At 38.6% G+C, this 13,993-nt stretch overlaps 3 protein-coding genes across 3 annotated transcripts; all 3 read left to right on the top strand.

The window, feature by feature from the left end:
- The first annotated feature begins 23 nt into the window (after positions 1 to 23).
- Positions 24 to 13,966, top strand: LOC110060078 (coronin-1C-A-like). Its single transcript, XM_020766834.2, has 7 exons — positions 24 to 369; positions 6,257 to 6,694; positions 8,146 to 8,265; positions 9,712 to 9,813; positions 10,799 to 11,005; positions 12,900 to 13,112; positions 13,714 to 13,966. Exons 1-7 carry the CDS (start codon positions 175 to 177, stop codon positions 13,798 to 13,800), a joined length of 1,362 nt encoding a protein of 453 aa, XP_020622493.1. The 5' UTR covers positions 24 to 174; the 3' UTR covers positions 13,801 to 13,966.
- Positions 962 to 4,029, top strand: LOC110060079 (uncharacterized). Its single transcript, XM_020766837.2, has one exon. The coding sequence runs from the start codon at positions 3,004 to 3,006 to the stop codon at positions 4,027 to 4,029; it is 1,026 nt and encodes a 341-aa protein (XP_020622496.1). The 5' UTR covers positions 962 to 3,003.
- LOC110060080 (uncharacterized) lies at positions 4,102 to 5,027 on the top strand. The gene has a single exon (XM_020766838.2). The coding sequence runs from the start codon at positions 4,102 to 4,104 to the stop codon at positions 5,002 to 5,004; it is 903 nt and encodes a 300-aa protein (XP_020622497.1). The 3' UTR covers positions 5,005 to 5,027.
- Positions 13,967 to 13,993: the final 27 nt, after the last annotated feature.

Raw genomic sequence — 13,993 nt, 5'->3', positions numbered from 1 at the left:
ACGTGACTTTAGCCCCTCCTCGCAAACTCACTATTTCCTATTTCCTTCTGCTTTGTTTCGCTCGGTACGTTGGTGCTGCCTTCTGAATATTTTGTAGGTTTCTCTGTCTTTGGAGACCAGCAAAGGTGCAAGAAACCTCAGAGTATTCATAGAAGTCACTGTACACAAGCAGATATGGCCAAATTCGTGAGGCAATCAAAGTTCCGGCATGTATTTGGAACAGCAGCAAAGAAGGATCATTGTTATGAGGGATTTCAGGTTTCAAGAAATGCAGTTGAATCGCCGTTCTGTGCAGTCAATCCTAAATTTGTTGCTATTATATTAGCATCGGCTGGCGGTGGTGCCTTCCTTGTCTTGAGACTCGACGAGGTAGGATGCTCTTTTAATTACATGCTTTAAACTTGCTGGTAAATTAGCATAGATGAGAAACCTAAAGCAAGACAAGTTTGTATTTGTCTTCTACAAGTTAGCTTCACCTGGCAGTTTACTGAGACAATTCAATGATTTGTACAAATGAAATTGTAACCGACGGGAACGAAGTTACGAAAGTGGGAGGAAACGTGTAAATATAAGTGAGCTTATATGACAGGTATTCTCAAGTTGATACCGGATATCACTTATGTATCCCTAGATTGGCATGCATACGAAACTAACACTGAAATGTGTTTACATGTAGTTACTGCAACTACCAATATTCCATTTCTAGGGTACTTTATATTGTGTGGTCCCAGAAAATATACATAGCTCCACCACAATGGAGGGGTTGTGTTGGGGGGTAGGGGTGGGAGGGATCAAAAGGCCCAGGAAATTTCCATTGGGCAGTGGGGCTGGACAGCTGACTTAGCTTCCAGATGCATGCCCTTCAATTCAATACGGATTAGTCATTCAAAAATTTAACAAGTGCAAAGAAATTGATGTAGTCATTTTATAGACCAAAAAGCACTGTTGACTTGCTTAGTTAGGTTTTTTTTGCACATTAGTCGTCATTCAGTTGACAGTCAATTCCTTTCTTAAATTGTGTCATTAGTTGTGGTAGAAATGATGTTACTCTTTCAAAAACTTGAGAATTTGTTCTCTTATTTATTTCATCCATTTGTATATAATTTTGTTCTTTAAAAAAGGCTTTGTGAAGACAGAAATTTTCTGAGAAACCAACTAAAAATGCCAGAAATTACCAGAGCAGGATCAAAGGAATAGGAATGTGAGGTTCCTTTGTTCTGGGAATTCTTTTTTTCTCTCTTTCTGGTCATAAGAGCTTGTGTAAGGGTCTGTCAAACTGCAAATGATTGATAAGGAAACTTGCAATTTTTGGTACCGATTGAAATAATGTTTCAAGTGATGTTTTGATGCTTAGATATGACTGACAGTGTACTTATGCAGCCTTCTCAAAATGGGCCAGCAGCTGGCTCAACGAACTGCCTCCTCTGGGAATTTGACTGTCTCCTTGCCGTCAGAAAATGAATTATTTTTACTAACAACAAGAGGAAAAGAAAAAAGAAAAAAGAAAATGGAAAGAACTGTTAAACCTGAAAGGAAAGTCCCTGAACATTATTCAAAAGGGTTAAAAGCGCTTGTTTAGCGTGCATCCGTTATTTTAAACACAAACATTCTGATCTTTCTTCAATCTTCGATAAAGAAAGCAGAAATATTCATCGAATCAGATAAAACCATGTCAATTTCACGTCAAGGACTGCTCACAATCAGAAAGTAATTTATCTGGGTTTTACTGTGTCATTTACAGTTGTGTCGTGCAATGGGAGGAGAGTATTTTAAAGCGTTAAAAACTTATGGCAGAGAATTGAAAACGAAAACCCACACCCGGTTCAGGGATAACTTCCTACTTTGCCAAAGAGCAAAGGAAGGATGGTAAGTACTTCTTTCAGTAGAATAATACAGCAATCTTTTGCGTCGATTTTGCACATGCTGGTGGCAGCGAATGAATAAATTAGTTGTATAAAATAGAAATGGTCGTTAAAAATGTTAAAATATACACTATATATCTTAACATAATCAGAGCCATCTTTAACACAAACAGCAAATGGTATCTGGACTTTACAAAAGGCTAGGCGAAGCGTTTATTTTTGTTTTTAGTCTCTCTTTTTTGAAATTCACGCTTTGCTGAATTTTCCGCTTGATTAAACTTGTGGGAATTGCGGTGCGACACTGTCTCAGAAAGATTGCTTTGTTGATTTGACCGCCTGGATTTGCGTTTCTCGGTGGATTTATAAATGAAACTCCACTTGTTCAAACACTGAAATAATCCTTTAAAACATTAACACAATGTAAATAACAAGTTTGGAAAATAAAAAGAGCAACTTCTTAAGACACTCACGTGAAGTCGTGAACCAAAGAGTCAAAAGTATTGCAAACAAATTTAAACAGCTGTTATAATTTAATTAGAATGAACAGTATCGCGTAACACGATATTGATATAACACGTAAAAAGTGGTTTCAAGATATCTTAAAAGGGTTTTATTGTTTCTAAATTCCTGAAACCTTGCAAAAGGTTTCACCGGTAAAAAACAGGTTGGGTGACGTGCACACGACTAAACAGTCTTCAGTGTAATTTCCTGGACCCTCAAACAATGTGTTAAAATGACCGTGAAATAGAGGCCATGTGGCAATACAATAGTTGAGGATTTAGAGAAAAAATACAGTAATACAAATCTTGGTTAGCTGAGGAAGAGCCGTAACCTGTGTTGAAAATTGCGTCTGCATGAATTTGCAAATGATGGCAATCTCTGCAATTTATATCCTGGCAACAAATAACTCATTGATAACTGGAAGTAATATATTTCAATGATGATTTTTTTAATCACATTCAATCCATGCTCCACATTTCACGGCCATTTAATTACTATAAAGACAAGAAAGAAAAAGACACAATTTCAATGAAAATATACATTAATCTGGTCAAAGGCAATGAACAAAGAAGGGATGGCAATAATGTTACTGCAGGTGCTTCCACCACCCAGGAAGTAGAAAGCAGGACAGGCATGGGAGATGATTCACCAGTTTCCACCCTTCATCAGATGTCCTGTAGTTCTACACCAAGCTCATCCACCCAAGCTAAATCGGTGGCCTAACAACCTTCTTGTTCAAGTTCTCTTGAGTGCAAAAGAATGTCAAGATCTAATAGGTCAGTTCTTTGGTACTGACAAAGTTGTGCACAGCTATTACACATGTCCTTCCAAACTGTGCAGTAGCTTAAGAGAGGAAGAGATAGCAAGACTTCAGCAACAGAAGAAGAAGTACATTCATACTTGGCACCAAGAGAAGGAAAATCGTTGCCTTTGTTTTGTAGAGAGTGAAGGGATGTTCTGCCTATTATGCAAGAAGCATGCACTAAAAACAGTGCAAAATAAAGAAGAATCAGCCTTCACTCAAACAGCAAGTATGAGATTAAAGTATGACGCCCTTAAGGTACATTGTGGTTCTGATCGGCATCGTAAAGTAGCCAGTCAAGAGCTCTTACAGCACATGTCTGTATTCCACAAAGAAGTGGTGGAAAGAAGAGAAATTGCCAAAGACGTGAATCAACTCAAGTACTTCAACCACAGTTCTGAAGGATCAATGGGAGAAATCTTCCTCATCTTGGGAGAAACAGTCAAGGAAGAAATAGTTATCAGTGTGCAGCAGGTCCAAAGTTATGGACTCATGGTGGATGAGGTAACCAACATCTGTGTCCAATCTCAAATGCTTACATTCATCCAGTTTGTAAGCCCTGTCACATCTTCCATGGAAATTGCATTTCTGTCAGTGCAAAACATCCTAGAGGAATTTTCAAGTGCTAACGCTGATGCCCTGACATCCCTTATCAAGGATGAGTTGGTACAGCAGTGTGGTTTAAGTCTTAAAAATCTGAATGGCCTTGCAACAGGTGGGGCTGCAGTGATGATTGGCAAAAATAATGGTGTAGCAGCACAGCTTAAAGAGCTAAACCCAGTCATTATCAATGTTCACTGTATTTGTCGCAAATTGGCCTTAGCTCGCACTGATACTAACAAGGAGATTGCCTACATCAAGTGAGTGGAGAACACACTGTGTGAACTCTGGACATATTTTGAGAACTCACCAAAACGCCTAGCAGTTCTGTTGAAGATGCAAATTAACATCAAGAAATGCAGCTTAGAGCTAAAAGAGAAGAGTAAGCAGATCCTTGTAAAGAGCATGAAGAAGGCTTGTTCCACAAGGTGGTTGAGTTTTGACAAGTCTGTTGCTGCCCTGTATCAAGAATACGAGGCTGTCCTTCATACCCTTCAAGCTTTGGAGGAAGGTGGCTGTGCTACAGCTCATGGCCTGCTCAAGAGGCTGAAAGAGGGAAAATTCATTGGAGTGCTCTTCATTTTGAAAGATGTCCTGCCAGTCCTGTCCAATCTGTCAAAGGCATTTCAAGGTGGATCAGTGGCCTTCTCTCAAATTGTTCCCCTGATTAATGCAACCAAAGCCAGTCTTGAGGAGCTACTGGAAACCAGCTCTCCAGTGCAGAAGTTTTTAGAAGCTCTTGATTCATATACCAACATCTGCGACGATCTCAAGGTGTCTATTGCACAGCAACAACAGCTGCACCGCTTACAGGAGCAATATATCACCAGTATGGTTGCAAATGTTGAAGCTCGATTTGCTAGCAGTTCTCCTCTACTTGCAGGACTCAAGATTTTCGACCCTTTGGCTGTGCCAGAAAGCAGTGAGTTGGGTTTCGATGTCTATGGGAACAGGGATATTTCTACTCTTGCTCAGCACTTTTACTGGGGTGATGGTGATGCTTCCCAGAAGACCAGAAGTAGCAAACTATTTGCAGAGTGGCATCAAATGAAATTTAACATCAATGACAACATCAAGCCCAACATTCCCATTGAAATCAAGACGGAAAAAAGCAGTACCACCAGCACACAGTGGTTTCTGAGTCAGCTTATGAAAGTCCGAGTATCAACCCTTTTTTGGAGAGCTCCTCCTCATAGCAGAAACTGCAATCACCCTGCCAGTGAGCAATGCATGGCCTGAAGGAGGTGCAAGTGCTCTCAAAATTGTAAAGAACCGATGTAGAAGCCATCTCCAAAATGACATGCTTGAGGAAATGCTTCATGTAAAGATCAATGGGCCAGCATTGGGCAGTTCAAAGATGGTGTCTCTTGTGACCTGAGCTGTTCAGTCGTGGCTGGACAAAAGAACAGAAAGAAGCTCCCAAGAAGGCAAGGTCCACTTCACACTGCCACAGAAGCTCCTCTTCCAGTAAACAATCCAAAGGAGGTGGCTGATGTTTCGGTCCAGACAGATATGGTTGAGGAAAATGCCATTCAAGAAATTGAGCATGAAGTTGAGGAAGTGTCAACTCTGTTAGACATCTCACCTGTACTGCCAGACAGTGATTATTATGACAGTGCATTTGAATCTGACACTGATTTCTAGAAAGCTGAGATATTTGATTATTTGATGACAATTATTGTTTTGGAAATTTGGACGCTTTATGACACGATTAGTTATGTAACCTAATTAGCTATGACAGCCAATGTACATATTATAGTTGTTGATATACAAACTATAGCCTGTTATTATTATATGAAGTATTTACCATTGTTCCTGAACAGCTTATGGGTTAATTTCTATAATTATTGACAGTACAATATCAATCACATTAATTCAAAGTTTAAATGTTTTGCCATCTTATCTTGACAAACCTGGAATAATTTGTGAATGAAAGATATCTTTTGACATGTTATTGCAAATGATAGTAAATCAAGTTGGTAAAAATGAGATATAATTCTCACCCTTCAGGTCCCCCAGATTGCACCAAATCACACCATTGAGCATCTAAATTTCAAGAATTTCCCAGGGGGGGGGGGGGGGAATGCCCCTGGACCCCCCCACATGCTCGCACCCTATGGGCGCTCGAAAGGTTGCCTTCAGCAACCAAACCGCCTCCAACTTTAATATAGCCTCCTCCTCAGAAACATTTTGAGAAGGCTGCTTATGTAATATGAAGAGGATCTGCTCATCATAAAACAAACCATTGTACTTATTTATATATATGTAGCCTCTATAACTCGTAGAACAATAGTATGGTCAACTGTGGTCAATTCAACCACCATACATGTTTAGAAAATAACCCAAAGCAAATAAGTGCGCTCTTTGGTTTAAAACTGTGTTTCTATAACTCGATACAAACATGGTACATGTTTTCTGTTTCTAAAATGTATCCATATATTGTCTGCTTGTAGTGCAAGAAAATAATTGACTTCTCCTTCTTGTCTTTCAGGTTGGTCGTTTAGATCCTGAGCATGGAAGAGTGGGTGGACATACACAAGATGTCTTGGATATAGCCTGGAACCCTTTCGATGACAACTTGATAGCATCATCCTCAGAGGACACCACTGTGAAAATCTGGCAAATTCCTGATGAGGGACTGGGTAAAGAGACTATAACAGAACCTCTGTTAACTCTATCGGATAGCCATCAAAGAAAAGTCCACCAAGTTCTGTGGCATCCTGTGGCATCTAATATCCTGCTTAGTGCCAGCACTGACCCACTGATTGTTATCTGGAATTTAGAAACTGGAGAGGCAGCCAAAGAAATTGACTGTCACCCAGATATCATTTATAGCGTCTCATGGAATACCAATGGAAGTCTTATTGCCACCACATGCAAAGACAAGAAGATAAGGACAATCGATGTGCGGAAGGGAGAGGTTGTTTGTGTGAGTAGAACTTAGTGCTTTTGCCTTTATCATACAGTTGAACCCCGTTATTTAAAACTCTCAGGGGAAATGAAAAATTGTTCGAAATAGTGGGAGTTTGAAATAGCTGATGGTAAGTGACTGAGGGGCAAATGCAAGGGAAATGGTTTTGAGTTTGAATTAGGGACCAACTGTAGTGATCCAAAGTGGAGTAATTTTTCTTTAGCTGGAATGCAGTATTTTGTAATGGAGGGCAATCAAAATAGGTTGTTTTCTGTGAAGGCAATCCAGAATTTATGCAAACTGTAGGCTGCTTCATGGAGCACAGTCTGGTGCTTGTATCTAGTTAATCATACTAGGGAAATGCAATATGAGGTTGCTTATTAATACTATGTCATAAACAAAATGAGGTATTGTTCCAGATAAGAGATGGATCTTTTTAAAAACCATTGTGTGATAAATTTCCTTTCTCCCTTGGCTTGTCTGTGTTATGTTGAAGTTCACTTTGGAATGTTTAAACCCAATTTTGGAGTTAAACCATCATCAATTCCTTGATCATATTCCATGTCTTTGATTTGCCATGAGTCACATTGTGTGGCTCCAGAAAATATCCATACCTACCCTAAGGACCATTATTGGAAATTCCAATAGAATTGGGGTTCTTAGAAGCCAAAAATTGTAAAGGAAAGAACAAAACCGAAATTTTCAGAGGGATTGGGGATTCAAACCTAGACACCCTCTGTGGAAGGGGTATGGATATTTTATGAACAACACATTATATGTCATGTAGTGTCAACGAAACATCTTCTCAGTTCTTGCACTCGATTTGTTCTACGCATAAAAGTCTCTAATATGAAATAAATTAGATAAGATAAATTAGGGTGTGCACAAAGCATATCAGGGACATGGTATATTTGAACTGCTCTACAATATGGATGATAAAAGACCTAAAAATCCCTTAAAATCATTTGATTTTTTTGTAAATAAGTGTTGACAGTAAAAGAAATATTAAGTGTTAATGGCAATTGAATAAAAAATTATAGGAGGTTACCCTATGAAATTAACTTTTCTCCTCGATCAGAAGAAAACCCAGTTACCACCTACTTTCAAAAGTCCCCTACTTCACTTGTAAATGAATTATTTAAAGGTCTCCATATCATCAGAAAACATTTGATTTCTTAAAAAAGCATTTGTTCATACTCAATTTCTGTGATCTTTGATCACTATAATAAACACTTACAGTTTGGCAGATGTCACTTCTCGGTTGACATGTCACATTGAGTGTAACCGTTCATTTCACTGACCCTTCAGATTTGCAAGACAGAGCAGTAGCCTTTTTTGCAACCTCCTACATCACTTTCATTATGTCTCTGAACTCAATGTGACAACTATGGGGTTATAGCTTAGCTAAGTGGGGGGATTTCTTTTTATGAATGTTGTTTTTTTAAGTGTGTTTTTTTGGTTCTTTGCAGGAAGCAAATGGTCATGAAGGAGCCAAGCCACAGAGAGTAGCATTTTGCAGTGAATTTGGTTACTTGTTTACTGCTGGATTCTCAAAGATGAGTTCCCGACAATATGCAATTTGGAAAGCGGTTAGTTTGGTTTCCAGAAAAACGTTACTGTAGTTACACATTTAGCTTGAGGTTGACAAATTTTGTTTGGTAAAGTTAGTAACACTGTTTTGGACACCTTGTGTTATTGGAACAGGGGCAGGGGAGGGCTGGGTAGGAAATTTGAACTGCTCTGTGTACTTCTCCTTGATAGGGCCAGGCTCTTTCACCATTGCTACTGGATACTGTATTTGTTCCTTGGTTTTTAGAAAATACTTTTTCTCCCCTTTTTCCTCCCCCTGCTTTTTTGCTCTTTCTTACCCTATCCTGGGCACCATAATTCACAGTGTTCCCACAAGAGGTCCACTTGATGGCTGACATAGTCAAGATGTTAAGTAAAGTGAACATGCTGGAAATTAAAGTAATTTTTTTCTTTCTAACTAATATGAAAGATAGAAAAAGCGAGATCTACACAAGATAAAACATATGAGATGTGAGTTGATAAATGCAAGGTATCATCAGGTCACACTTATCTAGATCTACATCACCAACATTGACACTTGTATTAAATGTTAGAGATTCAGTGATCCATCTAGAAAAAGGCAGTAGTGAGTCCAGGGACTCGCACAGCCCAAAACCCATGAGTCCCACAAACAGGAGTGTGAGTCCCACTCTCAACATTATATGAGTTGTACCTATGAATAACACATACAATTAAATGAGCTTTGTATTTTATTAGTTACTTTTTTGACCTTCGAGGGCCATCTTCTGGTGTTCGAGGAGACCAGCAGGCCAATTTAGCGTAGTGTTTTAAAAATTTAGGCACTTGGCTCCCTTACTCATTCTGTTCGATTTCCTAGCCTCTGAGCAGACTTTACAATACATATAATTTCCATTTTTCTCGTACACCAGCCACGAATATGTTTTGAGCCACAGTTCAAAAAATCTTCGTTCCTTAGATTTTGCAGATTTCGTTTGTGCCGATTCTTCATTGTCTGCTTTCACATCATTCTTCTCTATTGCAGTTGCTGCTTCTTGTTCTTGATGTTGACTCGCTTAGGGCTGTTGTGCAAATGAGAGCTGTGTTGCCCCTCCAGGGACTTAAGTTTTTTCTTCAGTGGCATTTAATTTGAATAACAATGTCTGCCTTACGAAAGCAAGCAGGAAGAGACAGAAAGCACACGTGTAGAATAAAAAAAACCTACACTTCTGATCATGAAAATTGAGCCTGTAATGACCAGAATGCAATAGTGTTCGCTTTACGATCACACGCTGCTTACTTTGATACACATTTTGAAATTTTTCATAAATAGAGAAGAAAAGTCATCAAGTCATGATCGTAATAGAGAGAAGGTATTTTTTTTGCGTCCATTGGACACATCTGGGACTAAATTTGGGCGTCTCTTTGGAAAATTATGAGTCTGAGATGCGGGACGTGCAGGTAGATGGATCACTGAGATTTGGTACAATTCTGTTTTTCTGCAACAGGACACTCTGGAAAATCTGGCCCTTGAGGAGATTGACCAGTCTAATGCAGTCCTCTTTATTCATTATGATGCTGACACAAAAATGATTTACTTATATGGCAAGGTAAGATTACTGCACAATGGAAGTCATTCTCACTCTCACCCTGTCAGATTAAATTCAAGTTGGATTATTAAATTTGATGTTTGAGTCAAGGCTGAAAAATCACAGAGAACTTTGCATCATTCCATAATGGCCTCAAGTTTGCCAACTTCTTAACAGGATATCTGATGACATTTTTCATTTATTATTTTTTTTGAAAAAAAAGTACCTCTGAATTGATGGTTCCAGACTATGGGTAATATATACCTCCAGGACCTTAGGCTGGCCAGCATAGTAAGAATAGATGCCAAATGTTCCAGTGAACACAGTAAAATAAACAGTACAATGTACTGTACTTTACATATTTATATGGGCATGCATACTAGTGATTCTTCTTACTCCTTTTAGAATGTTAGTCTGTTCTTTAGAAGAACCACATGCAAAGTCGATGGATATAGTAAGATGACCTTTATTTTCATGTGGTTAATTTAAACAATTCCTCAGGGATCAGGTACCTGTATCTGGGAAAGTAAACTGTAAGCACAATTTGTTTTTTTGATGTGAAAATGGAATTTCACTGCTTATTATCAGAAACAAGTAAAAATTAGCGATGAGAAAGAACAAGGTTTCGGTGACATCGTGACACCATTATCAAGTTCAAATGCAAAACAATAAACTGTCAGAAAATTCGCCCAAGATTATCATACTTCTTAATTAATGTGCAATGTCACACATAGTTTTGCTTGAATTGAGTCCGACTGGACATTAAGAGATGGTGTCAAGCAAAACTATTTGGGTGACATTGCATATGTAATTACGAAGTATGTTAATCTTGAGCGAATTTTCTGACAGTTTATCTTTTTGCATTTGAACTTGAAAATGGTGTCACGATGTCACCAAAATGTTGTTCTTTCTTATAGCTAATTTTTACTTGTTTGTGCTATACAAAACCTTTGCTTAGAAATATTATCAGAAAAGCACAATAATGTGATGATGTTTTGTTGAATAGGGTGACAGCATCATCAGGTACTACGAGTTGGATCCTGAACCACCCCACTGCCATTGGCTAACAAACTACAGCTCCAATGTACCTCAGCGAGGTGCCTGTTTCATGCCAAAACGGGGTTGTGATGTTATGGTCTGTGAGGTCGCAAAATGCTTCAAGCTTGTTGCTAAAGGGTTTTGCGAACCTATCAGTTTCAAAGTGCCACGAAAGGTAAGTAGCACTGCACACCGGGGCCAAATGGTGTTAAAATTGGTCATTTAGGGCAAGTTTGCACCCTTTGCATATTTTTATACCAAACCTTGCACACTGCCTGGATCGTTGTCTTGATTATTTCAAGTGTAACAAAATGTCAAAATGTCATATTGTGATGCCATATTTGATGACGTCACAAAAATGTGTCATACAAGTTTTCTAATTTCAAACCACCAAATATAATCACTTAAAAGAGCATGACTAGGGGACTATTATATTGAACACCGTTCCTCGCTATGACAAATATTTCTCGAGTTATAGCAATTTAAAGAAATTTCAGTTTTCCCCTCCGGAACCATACTGTTCCTCTAAAATCAGTCCCCTTAATTTTTTTTCTTCAGTTTTCTTTGAGGAACTCTGAGAATTTGGTAAAATAGAGTACTTAGTGCTGCAAAAAATCGTATCATTTTAGATTTTTTAGTCTTGGCCTCCTAAACAAGTTTTTGTCGTTTGAATAATTTGTGATGTCACTTCTAATGACGTCACAAATATGTTTTGAGGTGATTAGAAGGGCAGGAAAATCATTGGTGGGTATTTTTTTGGATTACACCTGTTCTACTCATATAGTACAGTCAATATGCAACATAAGTGAGATTGCTAACAGGAAAACACACCTTCAATTTGAAAATATTTATCAAGGGGGGTCACCATTTTTGGGCTGAGCATTCTCTAAAATTTAAAATGTCATATCTCCTTTAATTTTTGAAATATTGACAAATCGTTTTCAGCTTTTAACTACTCTTGCTGTGCTCTTTCTAAAGAAGTAAAAAAATTGGACTTTAAAAACTTTAATCAAGGTTATTGCATGACGTCATTAACGGTGACGTCATAATTTGATATTTGCTGTCAATTTTGTTGTCAAAAAAAATGGTCATTTGTCCTCTATTCACTTGCCAAGTTTCGCGACAAGATATTTACTACATTTGAAGTTATGCTGAAATAACCAAAATTTGCGATACATTGATGACCGTTTTCAGAGCCGTTTGGCCCCAGAGTGCTGGATGTCTGCAACAAGTTAAAAATGTTATGGGGCGAGTGCTTTATATTCCATCTTTTAACTCTATTGAGCTTTACAATTTTAGGTTACAGCTCAAAAGTCTATGTTTAAGCTTAGTGGCCCAACTTGCCAGTGTGTATCTGTGGTTTCCATAGCATGACATGTTTAGGAGTATTTCTTCTCCCCCTCTTGGTGAGATGTCAGTCCAGTCTTACCCTAGAACACAACAAATTGACCTCAGACATCCAATCAATCTGGAGGTCAGCACAGTAACTATTAGGCCACTGCAGTTTCCACTGTCTTATTGGTTTCACTGGTTCCTACATGATGAAGTATTATGTGACGTGTACATCAATTAAAAATGCCTTTCTCATTGTGACAACCAAACTGACATAATTTACAATGTTTATGACGTGCAGTTAAGTGAATTTCCAGGGTGATAATGCTTCATAAGGTGTTACAACCATTTATTAAAACTGAAATCATGTGTTCCTTTTTATGGTGGGGATGTCTGTATGTTAGCGCCGACTACTACAAATCATTCTTTGGCTACTTTGAATCCCTAGAACCCTATTTTACGTTGTCCTGGATTTCACTCACTGTGAAACCTAGAAAACCATGAACAGCAGATACAATTTTTGGAATGTTATTGTGTAGCGAGGAAAAAGCCAATAAGGTGTGAGAAAAGTAAATGGCAAACAGCACACAGCAACGGTCATTTGGTTTGTGGTTTTGAGGTTTGCTCACATGCCTGAACTTTATTGTGATCAGTCAGTACACAATTGACCTGCCAGAATCAAATCAAAGTGTTTTTGTCTCACACAGTTAAGACTCCTATGCCCTTTTGTTTTTCAGTCAGAACTCTTCCAGTCTGACTTGTTTCCAGACACTCAGGGTGATGAACCCTCTCTTTCTGCTGCTGAGTGGCTAGAAGGCAAAGATGCTGATCCCAAATTGATCTCACTCAAGCCAGGAGGGGATGGGGCTGCCTCCAAAACATCAAAGCCAAAGAAAGGATTAGCTGCTATTGGCAAGAAAGTGCCCAAGAAGGCCGAGGATGATGAGCCAGTAAGTACCTTGCCACTGTAAAAGGGGGATCAAACATCCAGTTTCTCCCCAAAGATGTTAAAATGTAAAATGTTTATAATGGTCTATGCACGTAGTTACACCAAGTTACACCTAGCCAATTCTCAGGCATGCCATGTAAACTGAAAGAAACAAATATTTCTAATAAACATAAAAGGCTTAAGAATCCCAGCTGGCGGAAGGCAGACCAGTTGGCTACGTACAGGCATGACTGAGGAACTGAACTAGGGTTTGACGAGAAACAGCTCCAGCTTAGTGGTCAGAGTGGGACTTGAACCTGCAACATTTCAAGTCCGGCACCCAGCCCTAAGCACTTGGCTGTCTCCACAATCAATCCATTGTCAAGAAAACAGGTGGGAATATCATGTACTACGAAGTTTTGTCATAATGTCCCTTTCTACATAGACTGTGGGATCTTCTGTATCCATCTAATTTAATCAGTTCTCAATTTATGACTTGAAATAAACTACCCATTTTCAGGTGATTCCCTGCGCAGACACTGTGCACCAATCTCAAATGTTGGTATTCCCCCATATTTCCGGTTAATTGTAAAATAATAATTCAAGCTTATTTGATTTTGAAGGACGTAATGGACCTGGTGAAACAGCTAAAATTACAGGTGGAGGAGCAAGAAAAGCGAATCAAAGCCCTTGAAGAGAAGTTGGCTTAGGCAGGCATCAGAGTAAAAATGGCAAAATTGTTCAGCAGCAAGAGTTTGAGGACTGCTGCAGTTTAGAATTTTACCAAAGTTTCAAGCAACGTTGTTCAGTTTAAAAGCTTGATAAGTGTATTTTTCCACTAATAATTTGTATTAAAAGAATTGACAATGATCTTGACAGAGTCCCTGTTCCGTCAGTTCAAGC

The sequence above is a fragment of the Orbicella faveolata genome, unplaced genomic scaffold (assembly GCF_042242905.1).
Source record: "Orbicella faveolata isolate gen_17 unplaced genomic scaffold, um_ofav_v1 contig_47, whole genome shotgun sequence".
Taxonomy (NCBI): Eukaryota; Metazoa; Cnidaria; class Anthozoa; order Scleractinia; family Merulinidae; genus Orbicella; species Orbicella faveolata.
This window is presented reverse-complemented; position numbering and strand designations above follow the sequence as displayed.

Excerpts from the sequence above, each read along its gene's own strand:
- LOC110060079 (XM_020766837.2), top strand. The coding sequence starts at position 3,004 with ATGATTCACCAGTTTCCACCCTTCATCAGATGTCCTGTAGTTCTACAC.
- LOC110060078 (XM_020766834.2), top strand. The coding sequence starts at position 175 with ATGGCCAAATTCGTGAGGCAATCAAAGTTCCGGCATGTATTTGGAACA. Across the intron at positions 370-6,256 it reads TTGTCTTGAGACTCGACGAG|GTTGGTCGTTTAGATCCTGA; the intron begins GTAGGATGCTCT and ends CTTGTCTTTCAG. Across the intron at positions 6,695-8,145 it reads GGAAGGGAGAGGTTGTTTGT|GAAGCAAATGGTCATGAAGG; the intron begins GTGAGTAGAACT and ends GGTTCTTTGCAG.
- LOC110060080 (XM_020766838.2), top strand. The coding sequence starts at position 4,102 with ATGCAAATTAACATCAAGAAATGCAGCTTAGAGCTAAAAGAGAAGAGT.